This window comes from Oenanthe melanoleuca, chromosome 12, assembly GCF_029582105.1.
Source record: "Oenanthe melanoleuca isolate GR-GAL-2019-014 chromosome 12, OMel1.0, whole genome shotgun sequence".
In the NCBI taxonomy this organism is placed as follows: Eukaryota; Metazoa; Chordata; class Aves; order Passeriformes; family Muscicapidae; genus Oenanthe; species Oenanthe melanoleuca.
The window spans coordinates 5,895,099-5,912,662 of NC_079346.1; the positions used below are offsets into that span (position 1 = coordinate 5,895,099).

Below are 17,564 nucleotides of genomic sequence, written 5' to 3' on the forward strand. Positions count from 1 at the left end.
TGATCGTAATAAATTACATTAATAGTGCAGTTTGGATTGCAGCCGAAGTAGAGAGGTGTATTCAGCAACATGCTTCAAATCAAGATGCCTTTAGACTAATTTATCTGATGGCTTTCCTTGGTTTCTCTGCAGCAGCCACACTACCCCAGCTGCTTTAGCAAAATGGGTGGATTTTTTTTTGCTGATGCCTTCACAGCCCATGGGTGTCACCAGCTCAGTCCCACCTGGAACTGAGAGCTGAGCCTGTGGCAGGCAGAACACAAGGGGAAAATTGGGCAAGGGAGAGTGGCAGATGCTGGGGATGCCCAGGCAGGAGAACAACATGTTTGGCTTAATAAGATCAGACATGCTGATTTTTGTCTCCAGACTAGAGATTGACTCAGTAAATCATAATGGTTTCTTTAGCATCATTATGATGTGTCACACTGAATATCCACATACTCATACCTGTGCACTGCAGAATTATTCCTCTTCTGTTTTTGGCTCTTAATACTTTGCTTGCTTTTTTTCTTCTTATTTTTTTAAACCACTAGTAAAGGGAAAAAAGGCAACACCTTGTTGTGTATGTGCACAATTATCAGTGCTAACTAAGCATGAGTGCTGCTGTACTGAAGTGTCATCTGATCACAATGCTTCATTCTGCAAACAGCTGAAGTGGTACCTGAGTAACTCTTGTTCTCTAAAAGCAAATATTCAAATATCTGATAGGGGTTTAGAGTGGCTTTGAATTTCCTGTGGCATTCCTGACTGGCTTCTCCCTCTCTCTGCACTTTCAATAACAAGTTTCTCCATGTGAGCTCTGTCAGAAATGGCTCACTAGCAGTTGTGTGTTTTAAAACAAAAACCTCAAGGAAAAGGTTCCCAAACACCTCAGGCAAAAAGAGAGATATGGTGAATTAGTTGCTTTCTTTTTAAGTTAGAGTTCAGATTATTTTAGGCATAATTTACTTGTAACCATAGTTTGATGTGTTGAAGGCTGTTCCTAGCAGTCCAGGCACATTTTGGTATGGTTTTTATGGTATAGAATGTTCTTAGGACTCTCCAGAAGTGGCTGCTTCTTGCTGGTGTTATTACTGGTGCCTCTACAACCTGCAGCATTTCCCTGCCTTCCAGAGAGGGAATGTGCTAATGGGACACATCCTCATGGTGGGACTCTGTTTAAAAACATTTAACTGATTGCAAGAAGATTTTCATATTGCAGTGGCTTGACAGGGTATTTTCTTTATTCCCACAGCCCTATGCTAGGTAGGGTATTTCCAGCTGCTTCTCCTGTTTTCTGTGTATACCATACACAAGTACATGTTTATTTATGTTTCCTGTGATTTTTGTTTTTTAAATCTATTTGTATGTGGATGTAGAAGTTGCTATAACACAGCTGGTCTCATGGAACACCCCTCCCTCCCCTTCTACATGCATGTTGTACTGCTTATTTATTACTTTTAGTATTTTGCTTTATTTTAGGATTTTTCCGTGCCTTAAATGTGCTGGGATACACTTGTACATGAATACTAACAGTAGCATGTGGCAACACCTAGTGATAGCACAGCAAAAATCAGAATAAGAAAAGTGATTTGTTCTGTGACTCTCTCCCATGCTGCCACTGCCTTTAGGATGCTAATTGGAGTATATATTAAATCTTAGACCTAATTGGAATGTGCAGTTTGTAACAGTTTGACTTATTCAGCAAGAAACCCAAACTGATCATTCAGTTAACCTCATCGTTAATAACTACAGAAACTGACAGTGAATCTCCTATTGAAGGAAATGGATATATTGCTGGTTAATTTCTCTGAGCTCTCCTTCATTGCCTGTTTTCCTTCCCATCCAGATGCTGCATCTGCAGCCTCCTCCTGGTTGCCTGGATACTCTGAATTTCCTCCAGGCAATTGCTAATCAATGTGCAGTTGCAGCTAGGTGAATCCCACAGACAGCAGCCAGATCTGTCATCTGAATGTGGAAATCTGTAGCAGAATGTGATCTGGGAGGAGAACAGACAAAACACCATGGCAGGAGCTGTGCTCCCAGGAACCAATTCATCCTGTGCTAATCAGACACAAGCACTCTTGCTGGATTAGATGAACAGAAGCTCTTCTGCCAAAATTAAGGGTCAATTGTTTTGGTTCTTGTACAGTGCAGAGAAGAGGAGCTGAGTCTCAGAAAATAAAACAATTACATTAATAATTGCATTTCAAGTCTTTGTGTCAAGGCCTTGCTTAATTTTGCTGCTTATCTCCAAGTGTTTTTCCCAAAATACCCATTTGCACCAAGACAGAAAGCTATGAAGTGCTTTTAAAACATGAGCTATTAATAAAGTCCTTGTTAGCACAGAGTGGTCTCTTTGAAGATGACTTGCACTTCTCATGGATACAGAGCCCTCTGTGCTGCACAGAGGCTTTTGAGTTTCTTGGGATTTTTATAATTGCAAAATTAGACTTCATACATAGGCATCAGTAAATTCAGAACTGCTCTTCTTTTGCTGAGACACAAATGCACTCCCAGTCCCAAGTGTAGTCACCTTTCCACCAGAAAGGAGAATAGCTGCTGCAGAGAAAACACCTGCAGATTAAAGTAACTCAAATATGTGGTTTGGGAGCACGTTCTTTGTAATTGCACCATTAGACTTAATGCTCAAACTCATGTTTCACTTTGCAGCCAGCTACTCTGCCTTCTTGTGCCTGTCCATGTCAGCTCCCTGTCCCACCCTGCAGCCTCCATGGGCTCCTCTTCCCTCTCTGCTCTAGTGTCCATCCCACATTTGAACCTGTCAGATTGTGCCTCTCTTCCTGTGCATTCCTACCCATTGCAGAAACAGCATCTTGGCTGGATGGAGTCCTTTCAACCCAAATGGAATTGAAATCAACAGTGTGAATTCACAGGGTTTATGGAGTAGATTCATAGATATTTTACTTAAGGGTGGCTAGTTGGTGTATTTTTTGTGAATTGTATTTTAAATTCCAGGTCAATAAACCATTTAAGGTGAACTTCCTGCTCACCAGGGGAATACTTAATAAGAATGCTTTGTTATTTGAAATGTAAGACAAATTTTCCACTGCCACTTGGTTTCTAAAACTTAAAAAGAAAGTTCTCTTGGCTGGCAGTGTTGCTTTAATTCAGGACAGGGGGGAAGCTGCTGTAGATTGCTTTCATTGATTGTGATCACTGCTTGAATTGGCAGAGCAGGAAGTGTTATGATGATGAGAACTTGTCTTATTGTTGTGATAAGCTGTTACCAAAGTCTAATTACTGGGTGTGATGCTAAAATGTGTAAGCTGCCGACACTTAAAGATAAGGAGATGAAAAGAAACCAGCTCGTTCCAAAGAGCTCTTCTGTTTGGGTTTTTTCATTATTATTGTTATTTTTGTGCACTCTCCTGAGTGGTGCTTTAGTGTGCATGGATTAAGTCATGGATTTGGCTGCAGATGCTGCCATCAAACTTCAGCTGTGGTTAAGCAAGTTTTAAGCACCAAGGGACTGAATAAAATAATGGTTAGTGAAAAGTGATGACAAGGGATTCAGTTAATGGTATGTGCATCTGTGGAGTAAATGGGTTGTTATTAGCTATTAATTCAGGTTCTAGGCAGGATCCAAATGGGACTGAGAAGAGGGTAAGGGGCAGAAGCCCAGTTCCCATAGGAATTCGGCATGGGAAAGTGCCACTCCTGCACGCTGGCTGCTTCAGAACTGGCATTTCACAGAAAAGCAGAGTTTCCTGCAGTCTTGTCCCAGAAATCTCCATTGTGTGGGGGACAGAGACATCCTGTTGGGGTCAGAATCCTCAGAAGTTTTGCAGAGCTTCACCTGAGCTCAGCACCCCAGGGAGTCCTGCCCTGACTGCTGTGCTGACTCCAGAAAACGTTTTGGGATCCTCTGGGATGACAGATGCTTGTGTATGCACATGTAACATGCTGTTAATAATTAGAGCTGATTGGATATTCAGTACAAATTACACTGGCTATGAAGTTAGCCCCTTCCCTAGGCTTACAAGTGGCTCACAAAACACTGTTAAAATCTATTTTTAAATTTATGTTTTTTCATAAACATTGATAGATTTAATTTGAACGAATAATGTCAAGTCTGAGTGTTGTAAAACCCTTGCTGAGCTGTTCACTGTCAGTTGTTAATGGAGCATGTTTGGATTTCTGAGTCACAGTGTAAATATTTTCTATTTCAAATTCTGAGGATGACACATGAGGTTTGATGATTATTTTTGCCAGTCCCCCCTAACAGTGTGTCTGCTCCCACGCCCAGGCCCACATGCCATGTCTTCAAAAATAACTGCTTGGAGAAGAGAAATAGGGCTGACTGCATCCAGCTAACATGAGGGAAAGATAGAATTTCCATTTTCCCTCATTTTCCATGTTACATGGAAGTTGGGTTGAAACATTCTTTTAAGATTTTCATCATGAGCTGGTTTATTTCCCCAACCTGTTTGTCCTTGTGTGAATCTGAAGGAAGAATTCTGATGTTTTTTAATATTGACTTAGGCTTAATCTGCCTCCTGTGGTGAAAAAAGAAAAGTTCAGCCCCAGTGGCTACATTTCCCATAAACCCCACACATGCTGAGCCATGCTCAGTTTCAAATTCATATTTGCTCTTTTTATATACTCATTTATTTTTACAAGGATCCTCTAAAACAACACACTGTCTTGGTAGAGAGTAATTATTCACTAATGTTAGTGCCAACAACCATGGCTGGTTTAAAGAATGACTAATGATTTTGGTGTAGGAAAACCTGAAATACTTTAGAGAAATATTCCTGTTTTTCTGTTGAGGAACAGCTCTCTGTGGACTGGTAGGAACTCCAGCTTTGCTGTTGCTAGAGGAACTGAAAAAGAACAAAATTCGAAGATATAATCATACATTTCTCTGTAATTGGAGGAGGGATGGTACCATCTGTGCTTTGTTCTTGTCCAGGGGAAATAAAACCCACACTATCAACATCTATAGATCCCCTTCATCCTCTTTGTTGCATCCATCCTAAAGAATTTAACCAGTTAAAACAGACCTGAAATAACTTTTGCATAAAACAGTGGTGTGCAGTGCTAGAAATAAAAGTTGTTTTCATGTGTATGGCACACATATGGCTCTCTCTCTCTGCTTAGCAGTTAATATCCTTATAAAACACTTTTTTTTTTTTTTTTCCTGGAAAACCAACCAAAGAAAAATCCTAAAAAAAAATAACCACAATATCCCAGAGTAGTGTTGTTCGTCATGAGAAATGCCAAGAGGATAGATGGGAGCAGGGTTAATTATCTTTTTTTTTTTTTTTTTTTTTTTTTGGCAACCTACGTTTGTATTTCCCCTTTGCACTTTCTCTCCCCCATTCCTCCTCTTTTTGCATAAAACAGTTCTGCAGTATGTAGAGCATAAGAATCATTTCTCCAGCAGAAGCTGCAACCTGCTTGCAGAGCCTCTGTACCCATTAGAGGCTCTTTCCAGAATAAGTCATTTCCTTCTCCCCATAAATTATGCATCAATGTGCATTTAAGATTCTGAGATGATGAGCAGCAGATGAAAGTGCTGCTGCTCCGTGGAGCTGGATCCACGTTGCTGTGAGCAGGCTGGAGCACACCTTGTTCACCCAAACCTGCACGTGTTGCTGGGAGCTGCTCTGCCTCCCTGGGCCTCAGATCTGTGGGAAATACCTTTTCACACCACAGGAGGCAGGGAGGGGGAATGATTTGAGTGTTTCCCAGGTGGTGTTCCCTGCTGGACTCTGGCAGTGCAAGGCAGGGTGATTCCAGCTCCTCCTTCCAGAGGATCTGCTCCATGATCCATCTCCCAGACTCTTCCTGGGTCCTCCACTGACAAAAAAGGGGTTGTGTTTTTCCTTTTACAGTCAGTGGGGATTTCACCAATCTGCCACAACCTCTCAGATATGGTGGACAGTGATGTAGCAACTCCTGCAGATTCCCCTCATCACTTCCCATGGACCTGTGCACCTTCAGGTTCCTTAGATCAAACCTCATCTCCTACAGTGGCTGAGAAAATATATACTGAAACATTAAAAAATAATGCTTTCAGGTTATATATAGATGTGGAGATCAATTAAGAGTGTAAGTAAATGTATATTTTAGAGAAGAATTTTGCACTGTTGCAACAACAGAACTATATGGGAGGGCATCCTTTGTGTTTTGTGATGTCAAGGAGCATAGGGAAAAATTTTAAGTCTACCCACAGAATCTGAAGATGGCAAATAAAAATTAACAGTAATTCCTGAAAGAAAAATTTTGAGCAGTTTTATATAAAACTATTGTAATAGCAGGTCATTGTGTAAAAATTAGAAGATTCACCTTGCAATAGGTCTGAATTCCTGTAATGCCCAATGCTGTGGGAACAGATTCCAGACCTCAGGTTGCTGTGGAGAATTTTAGGGGAAATCAAGCACTGCTGTGTTGTGGAGGTGAAGTGAAACAGGGCCAGTGAAATATCTTTGTGCTGTTCTGGCATGAATGAATGTGCACTTACTCTGAATCTCTTCCATGGTCACTTGAAATGACAGGGAGGCAGCCCAAGATTTTGCACTGTTTCCATCAGAGCTGGGATGGTTTCTGGGCATGTATTGAACTGGGGCTGCACCTGTGTCCCTTCAAGTTTAGCTTTAAGGTCTGGTACTTCACTTTTACCCAAGTTGACCCAACTGCTGAATTTCCTCTTTGAAGAAAGCAATGCCATGTGGTATCTTTCCTTTCCTCTCCTTTGAATAGTGTTTGCTTTCCAAATGCAAGATTCCCCCTAAAAGAACCTGTGTACTAAAGCAGGCCATCGAGCCTTTCATCACTCCTCTTGGTGATAGCAGTCATGAATTTTTTATTTTCTGCAGGGCTCACTCCAGATCTGCCACAGCATTGTGTGGGTGCACACATGTAAAAAGGCTACTAATTGAAATTCAGATGTAAGGAGATGAAGTTTTGCTATTCACCATGACTGCCTTTTGTTTTACCCATGTATGCTCAGTGCACCTAAACAATACCACCATTGCTTCTCCTTTTAGATTCAACAAGAATAACTAAAAAGGCAAGAAGTATTTCTGTGTCTGCTGTAGAGATGAAGTATGCACCTCCAAAAATGGGAATGGCACGTGTTGGCTTCTTTATTTACTTATCTGTGGGGAGGGATGGAAACTTTAATGGAGCCATAAAGAAAACAACATGGAAAAGTTGCTGCCATAAACTGTTCTCTTTTGAAGATGCAAATGTGTCTCTATTGCCTAGGTAACTATTATGGAACTCCCAAGCCTCCAAGCCAGCCCCTCAGTGGGAAAGTGACTTCCACCAATGCTTTGCAAAACCTGCAGTCTGGCTCCAAGCAGTCGACTCCAAAGCGAACCAAGTCTTACAATGATATGCAAAATGCTGGCATAGTGCATACAGAGAATGAGGAAGAGGATGATGTACCTGAAATGAGCAGTAGCTTCACAGGTAAAGCAAACATATCACTGTCCTTCAGTTAGAATACATGGGGAAGGCTTTTGGGGGGTATTTTGAAGAGGGGGGTGTTGTTTTTAATGTGTTTTCTGCAAAGCTGACAATGTCAAACAGCACTGGCAAACACCTGAATGGCAAATGACCAGGTGTGAACAACCATGTGCACGGCTGTGTCTTTCCAAAAAGACCTTGTGGGATTGAACTGGTTGAGACAAAATTGTGGTAAAGTTCAAGTCCATTAATTGCAGGAAGGTTGGGGAAGAGATGAACTATGATTGACAGTTGCAAACAGTATGAAATGACTCAAACAGGTTTACATTTGGAATTAATCATTGTTCCTTCCTAAATATGTTGCTGTCCTTTATCCTTCCTTGCACCTAGAGCTGTCTATCACATACAGTTACTGCCCTAGGTCCTCTTCTCCAAGCACATGGAGTGCTGCTTGCTGCAGGAATGAGATCTCAAGCAGGGGTGCAAGTTCTGTATTTAATTTCATTAGTGTCCTGCTGAATACAGATCTTGTTCCCACCATGGCTACCATCAAGCCTTGGCTGAAAGATCAGAACCTTTTCAGTCTGAAGTCTGTGCAGGCACATTCAGAGTAAAACACCATTGGCTTTTTTTATCTTGTTTTCCTTTGCAAGATGAAATGCTGGAAGATGCAGCTCATTTGTCACAACGTTATCACGCCCTGGCCCCTTGCCTTCATTAAATGAGCACAGAATCAAGAAAAGAGTTATTTCTTATATACCAAAGTGATTCCTTATGCTTATTTCACATGAAAGTGTGCTAGCCATATTAAAATGCTCCTGCTTCCCTAGGAGACCTCTCAGTAACTTGTGTTTTCCAGATTTTGGCATGTTTGTACTCTCAGTTTTTAGCTGGCGACGATTTTTTCACGCTTCTTTATCTTGTCATCCTTTACCTAAAAATATCAAACTCCAGGAGGGCTGAAAGAAGCACTGAGGGTACTGATATAGCCTGGATGTTTTTCTTCCTGTTCCTCCCAGTTCATGATGTCCTTCTCTTTTGGTAATGGCAGCAGACAGATAGAATAATGAAGGAGCTGTTTCCAGGGCTGTGGGCTGTGAATTGAGGATGTCCCTGGTCTCTGGTGTGGAGAGCAGAGAAGGTCCTGTCAGTGAAGCCCTTTCAGCCCTTGGGGACTTGGCAGAGGGTGGCACTGATCTCTCTGTCTTTTGCTCAGTGTCTTGTCTGTGCTTGTACTCAGGCTCTCAGGGGATGTGGAAGTACTGCCATAAATTTTCAACACCTTCAAGAAACAGAGAGAATCCCTTTTGTAGACACAGGGTTAGTTTTAGAATTTGTCCATTGTTGCCAAAACCTCTCTGTGAAGGAGTGAGGGCTCAGACCTATTTATTGGGGAGCATCTACTGAGATTAGTGATGGGAGGGGATGAACAGCAGTGTTTCATGGATACAGCTCAAAACTGCATGGATACAAACATCAGAAACATTTCCTTAGAGGGAGAAGGGCCAGATACAACATAAAACGCTCCTGACTGACTTTGACTGGAAGGATACTGTGATGAGCCTTGGAATAAACCTCCTCAGACAGCAAAAATGGGCAGTAGTGAGCAGCAACATGTGGACAGTGCTGACATTCATTTTAACTTTTAATTTAAAATAAGGCACTGCACTGAAGACATTCACCATTAGCTTGTTGACTTTGAGCTTCTGGCTCAGCATTTTGCACTTGTAAAATCTCCTCTTTTGATCATGCTTCAAACAGGAAATTTTATCCTCCTAATCCTGTCCCACAGTTGGCACTGCAGGAGTGAACCTGTAAGCCTGCTTGAAAGCACACTGAGCTCCTCTACACCAGTGAGCCCTGGCCCCAGGCAGCTTGGAGGAATTTGGTAGCTCAGCAGGGCCTGTTGGAGCTGATCACAGCTTCTGCTTTCTTTGGAGAGGGTAAGGCTGGCAGAGTGTGAGTGGGCAAGGTGAGCTCACCCCTGCTGCCACAGACTGCAGGGCTCTGCCCTCTCTTCATGTCCCTGTGTATTAAAAGGCAAGGAGAGGAAAACTGGCAGGATAAACCTGGAGGAGCAAACTGGGCAAGGAAAAGACCGATTGTCCTGGTTTGAAGGACAGGTGTCTGCCAATAAAGGCAGGAGCTTCTCTTTGAAATGGAGGATGTAAACCCCCTCCCTCCAAATTATTATAATTTTGAAATTAAGGGGCTCTCAGGCAAAGATTGGGGAATTAGGAATAACAGCTCTTTACTAGGAAAATTGAAATAGAAATGCAGTATTACAAAGAACAATCCCAAAACACTGACAGAGCCAGAATACCACCTGACACCCCGTCAGTCAGTCAGGGTGTTGGCACAGTCCCATTCAATGGTGGCTGCATCCTCCTGCAGTGGCAGATGTGGTTCAGCTGGAGCAGTGCTCCTGGAGAAGGTGCAGTTTCCTATGAAGGTCCAGGGATGATGTGGAAAGGTCTGGCTTTCCTCTGGAATCCAGTGGGAAGAAGGTTCTTTGGTGTCCAAAATCTCAGTTTTTATCTAGGTAGGAAAAGTTTGGCTCCTCCCCCTGGCTGGAGCATCTCCCAGTGGGATGATGTAATTTTGCCAGTCATGCCCTGGGACTCAATGGCCATTAACAGGAGATATCTCCTGGAGGGAGGATGGGCTGTGGGAAAGATAAAGATGATTGCCCCACCTGGTTTTAAAGATGGCCCATTAGCAGATAATATGTGTCACAGAGATAAGGGTCACTGCACCACCTGGCTTCAACAGATGGTGACAGAATTCACATTTCTGGCCACATCCTGTATTTCAACCCAAGACACTGATTGTTCTTGCATTTTAAGGCTGTAAGAGCAGCAAAAATGATAATGCAGCATAGTTCCTCATGTAATGGAGAAACAAGAGAGAGAAGAGCTTTATTTAAAGAAACACTACACATATATAAAGGGCAGGTCATGCAAAACAGAAAAGACTCATTGGTTCAAGAAGGCAGCAGCTCCTCAAAAACATACTTTTGCAAAACATCTCTGCAGGTGCATAATCATTGTTGTAACTCCTTGACCATGTAAAGGCCTGAGAAAGGCAAGGCCTCAGGGCTGCTTTTTCCCCGTGTCACCTTTCCCTGTGTGTGTTTGTTCTGCAGCAGAGTCTGGGGAGCAAGAGGAGCACAGCACGCAGACCCTGCGAGAGGCAGCCCCAGCGTCCGCGCTCGAGAGGCACACCCACGTCCCCACCACGGACCCGTCCCAGAGCCTCCCCCAGTACCTACCTCCTTCTGCCGAGGACAGCCTCGGGCCTCTGCCAGACAACTGGGAGATGGCCTACACCGAGAACGGAGAAGTCTATTTTATAGAGTAAAGCTCTGCTTTGCTTGTTCTAATTCCGTCTCTCTCCCTCTCGTTGGGCACCATTTTGTGTGTATTAAATATTTAGTGTATGCTGTTAGGTTGCAGAGCTGTTAGTTCTTTACTGCTTCTGAAGGGGGTTTGCATTTCCTGATTGGATGAACATCCAAATTACTCCTGAGTTCCAAGGCAGCAGGAACTGCTTGTTTTATGAGGGTAGTTACAAAAGCAACAGACACTGATAAAATGCAGGCCAGTTGTCTTCAGGGGTGGATTGAAAGCTCCTAATTGGAAGGGCTGAGATTTGATTTCTGGTGCCTGTATCTATTGCTGTAAGGTTAGGGAGCAGTGAAAGAATACAGCAACACAGGCTTCATTCAGCAAGCAGAAGAAGCAATTTATTGCAGAAATTGACATAGTTTTATAGACTGGTTCACAGAACCAAGGATAGAATTAAATTCATTGGTTTAAGGAAGGCAACACCTTTTGTAAACATGCTTTTAGTAAAACATCATGTTCCTCATGCACTCCTTCTGTCCACAACACCAGGTGCTAAACTTTCTTATTAATTATTTCCTTTCTGTTTTCTTTTGAGTAGCTTGGGAAAACTCAAATTGCTTTTTTCCTTGACTCTTACCAGCATCCACATGTATCTGTGCATAATGCAGCAGAGGGATTCCTCCAGTCCTGTGCACAGACAGCAGAGCCAGGGATGGATTTTGTGTGTTGTCCCCTTGTCACAGCAAAGGGGCCAAATGTGTTAATGAGCTCCAGTGGTTTGCAAAATGTGCAGCTCAGCGCAGGGCAGGCACAGGAAGTTTGGAGCAGCAGTAACTCAAGCACTGCAGACTTTGCCTAAGAGCTGATTGCTGTCAGCAGTTTTATGATGATATTGATTTTTTTCATGCCATAAATAATAGTCTCAAATTATACTTGTCTAAATTTATTGAGGTAGGAGTAACTTATAAAATAGGACCTGCTAGTGTAAGAGATGTCTTGCATAGAGTTCAGCTAGACATTAACACTCAATTAGCCTTTGAAACTCAAGCCCTTAGCTGCCAAGTAGAAGAGGGGTTGAGGAATTGATTTTGTATTTGATGGTCTGTTTAATGCAGTTGTGGCAACCCTACCAGAAGCCAATGCCCAGTTACTGCAGAAGAACTTCCTCTGCTAATTAGCCCTCTCTGCTGCAGAGAGTTAGTTAGGCAGGGCAGTGAGGGCAGCAGTCCTGCTCCACCATCAGGAGAGGAGACTTTTGGACAGGGCCAGGGAAGGGTATAAGAGCAGGTTTTCACTTGGGAACATGAGAGAAGATTATCAGAAGATCTGAGGAGCTGGGATGACTGAGGGCACCACAGCAGCCCTTTTTCAGCTGGGAGAGGGCTGCTCTAAAAAAAAGCCATTTTCCAGGGCACTCTCAATTACCTGGAGAGGCTCCAACAGTCTCTGAGTGCAAGACAAGGTTGAGAAGGCAGGATGCAAATTCTCATCAGATGAAACCAAGATGTGTAGATTACCCTGAGCACAGCTTTCTGCCCCTCACTGTGTCCTCAGGGTGCCTCCTTATTTGATGTACTCTCTGCCCTTTGTGCGTGGAACAGCCTAATAGCCCGTTCAGCCTGCCTTTTCCTCCTTGGAGGAGGACAGAGGATGAGTAGTAAATGCTGCCCAAGACAGTTATTCCCCTTTTTGACCCCTGCTGTCCTTCCTTGCAGTGCTTCCATCAGGGGTTCTGCTGCTGCCACCGATTTCCCCAAACCCACCCCCGTGGCTGCTGTGTCTGTGCTCTCTGTGCAATGTGAATAATTTGTCAGGAGAATCATGTATGTGTTGGGCAAACACAGCCTGCACACACAGGCCTGTGTGATGTGAAGCTCTGGTAGCAGCACCTGCTCCCTCCCTGCAGTGAGGTCTGAGGATATGTTCACACAGGGCTGATTTTTGTGTGTGCTGGTGTGCATGCAGCACTGAATGACTGCAGTTCTGTTAATTCTAAGGACACCCTGAGCCTAGAAACCATTTGGTTTGATTTGTATCAGATTAAGGAAGTGAACTGATGAGCAGTCTGGACCCAAGATGGCTCTGATATCTGTTACAGCATCTGTGTACATTGGGTATTGAGTCAGGGTGCTAGAGGGAGCAGCAAGAGCTTCTTGCATAGAACCAGTGCAGGTCCAGTGGGGCCAGGGCTGTGTGTCAGATAACCAATCCTGATGTAGCTGGAGCAATTTGGCTCTTGAGATATGTTTCTCTGGTGCTTTAATTGGGATTTTCATTACACAGCATATCCCAGTCCCCTGTTATCTGTGCATGTTTCAGGTCTAACACAATCCTTTCGACCTGAGAGTGTGATCTGAAAGGCGTTTAGCTAAATTTTCTGTGCTTCAGCAAACTGCACTGTTGTGAGCCTTTGGTTTATGAATACAAAATTGCAAGAAATATGCAAATATTCTATTGCTCTCCTCCCACCACCCCCCTTCTCAGCTAGACTGCAGACTCGCTTGTAAACAAGGTGGCAGACCCCCTCTGCCTTATTTTTGTTAATTTGCCTGGCTTGCTGAATTTCTGCCATTCAGTTTTCTAGGTGCTGATTAATTGCTCTGAAGCACACACAAGGATTAAACACATTTGCTCATCCTGCCTTGGGAGGGCTGGGTGGTAGGATGTGTAAAACAAGGACCTTTTATTTGCTCACTCAGACCCTGGCTCCTTTTCTTCCAGTGCAACACAAATTTGCTGTTTGGTTGTTAGCTCCTCAGGGATCGTGGTCCTTGTTAAGAGCCCTCCTGAGAGTGTAGTGAGGCTAAAGTTCAGTTTGTAAACCTCTTTGAGACCTTGATGGAGAAGTAAATAGCATTACTACGGTGTTGAAACTTAAAACTGTTAAGCAGTGTTAAAGGCTAAGCTAGATAAGTGATACCTCAGGGACTGCAGGATATCTTAGCAGGTTGTGTCTAACATGCCACCAGGTTGTAGAAGAGGCATTATATTACCAGATTGACTGCTTATGCAAATGAAATTATGGCAGAAAATGACTTCTAGAAAAATGTATTTTAAGCCTGTTTACTCTGCAACCTTCACCACTGGGACTGGCAGCATGAGGCTGTCAGGGGACTTGTGGAAAGGAAGAGTTGAAAGTAAAGCTGTTCAGCTTCCATCAAAGGCTTAGATAGAACATTTTTATTTGTGTAGTTATAAAATTTTCAATCAAAACCGTTTTTGGCTAATGCTTAGGTCAACTCTAGACATGTCAAAGGTCTTTTGCAGGAACAAAGCTCACTGTATAATTTAGTGATGAAGGGAAATTTCTGCCTTTAGCTCAGAGACAACTCTTGGAATTGAAAACAACCCACCAAAGGCAAAAATTTGTACATTAACATTATAATATTACAGCATTCACATGCCTCTTTCCAGTCAGGGGTGCTGATTTGTATATTTTCACTTGTTACTTTTGTGTTTTCAATGCCAAAGTTCTTGTGATTTGGTCGACTAGTTTGTACAACATCAAATTGTAGATCTGTTTCTTTGAATCAAAAGTATGCCTTCAGGTCTGTTGAATTATAAAGAGGATATATACTTTTTTGTCACAGATACTTCAACTCTGCTTTATTAACAAAGGTCATATTTCCATTCTTGGTTTGCAGCCATAACACAAAAACAACATCTTGGCTAGATCCACGGTGCCTGAACAAACAGCAGAAGCCTCTAGAAGAATGTGAAGATGATGGTAAGAGACTAAAAATAGTGAAATATACCATGTTTGGTCCATTCCTAGGTGACTTTTTTCCTTTTCCTTCTCTCTTTCTAATAACTGGTATTCAGAAAGACTTTTAAAAAGAAGATTTATGAGTAAGTACAAAGAGACAATATCCATTATGTTGTAAAATCGCTGTGAATGTAAAACAGCCATTGAGGTGCCAGATCATTTAATAGAATTCAAGGAGGTGCTGCAAGTGAGAAGCCTCTGTTTTTGCAAAGGCTTTTGAGAAGTCACTGATGCTGAACAAGACTCAGAGCTGTCTGACATGTTTGCTCCTTGGATCGCTGTGTGGGAGGGAGTGACTGAGTCTCTGCGTGCTCCGCTGTGTTCCGCTTCACGTGGATTGAGAGAGTTCTGTGGCTGTTTCCTTGTTTGAGCACAAATAACTCAATTGCTTCACCTCTCCTGTTGAATGCTGACAGTCTGTGCAGTGTTGTCATGGCTGAAATGAATTCCATTTGAAAGTGTGGGTTTCTGGCGCAGAAAATCTGCACTAAGATTTGGTATTCCTTGAGATGTTGGAAATGCAAGCCACTGTCTGGTTTAGAGCAGCCAAATGCAGGGCTGTTAAAGGAGGTCCCATTCCAGCCTCATTTAGGAGATGCTGGAAGAAAAAGTGAATTATGAAAATAACTTAAATGTTTGGGAAAACCTGTGAGGGAATTTTGGTCTGCTGACCAAAGGTGATGGAATTGAAATAAATAATCTTGGCTAATAGAGTACTGTCCTAGTAGACACTTCTTAAAAATGGAAGGGTTTCCTTCATCAATGTTGGTGCTGTCCTTGTAAAATCAGTTTTCAAAATATGATGAACATCCTACTGGTGTCAGTCTTCTTAGTAAAAATCACAATTTTATTTCATAAAAGAATCAACTCAATCCCTTTTCACTGTTCAATTCAACTCTGACCTCCAGAACTGCTGTTAACTGTTTTGACACATTTTTCAACCTCTCCTATCTTTCACTAGAGAGATTTTGCAGGGTGTGAGGATTTACCTCTGCAGTCTAGGCTGCTGTGATGAAGCAGGTCACCAATTTATGAGTGCACAGAGCAGGATACTCAAACCACTGGGATGTGCCAGGCGAGGAGCAGCCAGTACCACAAGGCTGCAGAGGGTGACTGAGCTCCTCTGTTACTCAGTTTTCAGTCTCCTCACAGAAGGGAAAGTCTTTCTCTTGTCCTCTTAGCAATTATAAAGCAAACATTGGAATAATTTGTTTAATTTGGAATAGAAACATACAGCTGGTATTATTGTATTTCATTGAGTTCATAATTTTGGAGAGCAGTGGCATCTTTGTTTATCAACTCCTTAAAATCAGCTAATTTCATCTTCCCACACACCCCTTCACTTCATTCACCAAGTTGCTCATTAATGGATATTTTTAACATTCATTAGTTTAACCAGTTGCTTCATAGTTACAGTAGTGCTCTGCACTGCTTTGCTTGGCTGCTCTAATCTTGCTTAGCACATAGTAATAATTATGTTTCAAAAAACAAAGAGGAGAGAAGGTTAGTTTTGCTTCATCATGGAAGCTGGATATTTTTTGGCAAGGGTCACTGTTGTGTGCCATTCCATAAAAGTCAGTGGGACGACTTCTCTGTTTTGTTTTGTGTGTGTGCATGTGAGTTTCCAGGCTCATCCCAGCCTCTATATGGATTTTATAGATGTTAGATATTGTTTCAGATTTGTTTGGGTGCAGTTGCCTTGTGCTTTTGCTTGAAAAAAGAAAGTTTTTGCTTGTCTCCCATTGTTTAGGCTATCAAAGGAAATTGCAATTTGTATTTCACACTAATGGTCCCAAAGAACTGCTTTGATAGAATATTTTGCAAAGATGTCATAGAAGTGGTTTTTTGGGTGTCCAGATGTTGCAGCCCTTCATCTTCTGGTTGCTTCTGTCATTCATTTATGTGGCTTAAGCTTTGCTGTATTGGGTCTCCAAGATTGTTTTTACCATCTTTGTTCTGGTTTTGTCACCATCTTTCATTTTCAGACTACGTTATTATTATTTATAGGCCAAGCAATACTTTAATCATCTGTGTCACTGTTAACTTATGAATATGGAGCAGATAATGATAAATGGAGCAACAGCGAATATTGATGGCTTTGTGTCTTTGAAAAATTATGTGATCTTTGTCCCAGGTGCCCTGCTAAAACTGGTGCATTCCTGTCTGTGCCTCACCAGTGCATCTGGACTCTGGGTCTGTGTTTCCAGTTAAACAAGGCACTTCACTTCATGCCTATCTTAAATCATCTGAGTGAAGTCTGTTGGACCTTGTATGCACATAAATTTAGGTGCCTTCTTGAAAACCTTGCTACATTAGTCCTTATTTAGATGCAAGGTTTTCCTCTCAGATTTCTTCATTAGTATCCAGGTCTGGCCTTCTGATAAATCCATGTGTCTGTAGAGCAGATTGTGAAGGTCAGACTGTACAGATCTGAGGGAAAAGCATCACTACAGTGAGAAAATCACAATTTCATGACTTTGCCATATCAAACCATGACATGGAAGTAGTCCATTGATGCAGATGTTTTGTGAGTGCAAGAATCAGTTCTTTCATTATCTGCATCAAATCCATCAATATTCTGATCACTGGAGTGTGGTAAATGGAAAGCTTGGGCTTGGTGTGTAGAAAATTAGCGCTGGTTCTGCTGTTTGCTGTAGGGAATTTCTTGCTTGGGGCTGGTGTCTGAAATTTTCTTTTAATTTTTTCTGTCTCATTTACTGCTCTTCCCTTGGAGAAGAAGGGGTGCACACGGAGGAACTGGACAGTGAACTAGGTAATTCATCCATCTCTCATTTTGATATTTGACTTCAACTGCACTGTTTTGAGACTTTAATTACTCACTTTCTCCTTTGTATCATTTTGCATCTTTCAGGTTGTTTTTTTTTTATTTCAACAAGAGTAATTTATCAGCAAAACTTTCCCAGCACACAGAACATTTATCTTCCCCTAGTTTCAGATCTGCAGTGGTTTTCTTACTGATTCAGAGTTTCAAGAAAGCTAGAGCCCCAATCTTGCTAAGTTATTTCAAAGCC

General features: G+C 42.3%; 1 protein-coding gene across 25 annotated transcripts in view; it reads left to right on the plus strand.

Annotated features, from left to right (window-relative positions):
• The window catches only part of MAGI1 (membrane associated guanylate kinase, WW and PDZ domain containing 1), a 326,216-nt gene that overhangs the window by 241,965 nt on the left and 66,687 nt on the right, over positions 1-17,564 (plus strand). For 14 of the 25 annotated variants that reach the window (XM_056501109.1, XM_056501110.1, XM_056501111.1 and 11 more), the window contains exons 4-7: positions 7,216-7,422; positions 10,565-10,775; positions 14,411-14,493; positions 17,267-17,305. In XM_056501109.1, the coding sequence (XP_056357084.1) occupies positions 7,216-7,422; positions 10,565-10,775; positions 14,411-14,493; positions 17,267-17,305 (540 nt within the window). The remainder of the gene's footprint in view (positions 1-7,215; positions 7,423-10,564; positions 10,776-14,410; positions 14,494-17,266; positions 17,306-17,564) is intronic. The other 11 variants (XM_056501135.1, XM_056501128.1, XM_056501134.1 and 8 more) reach the window with 2 other exon arrangements.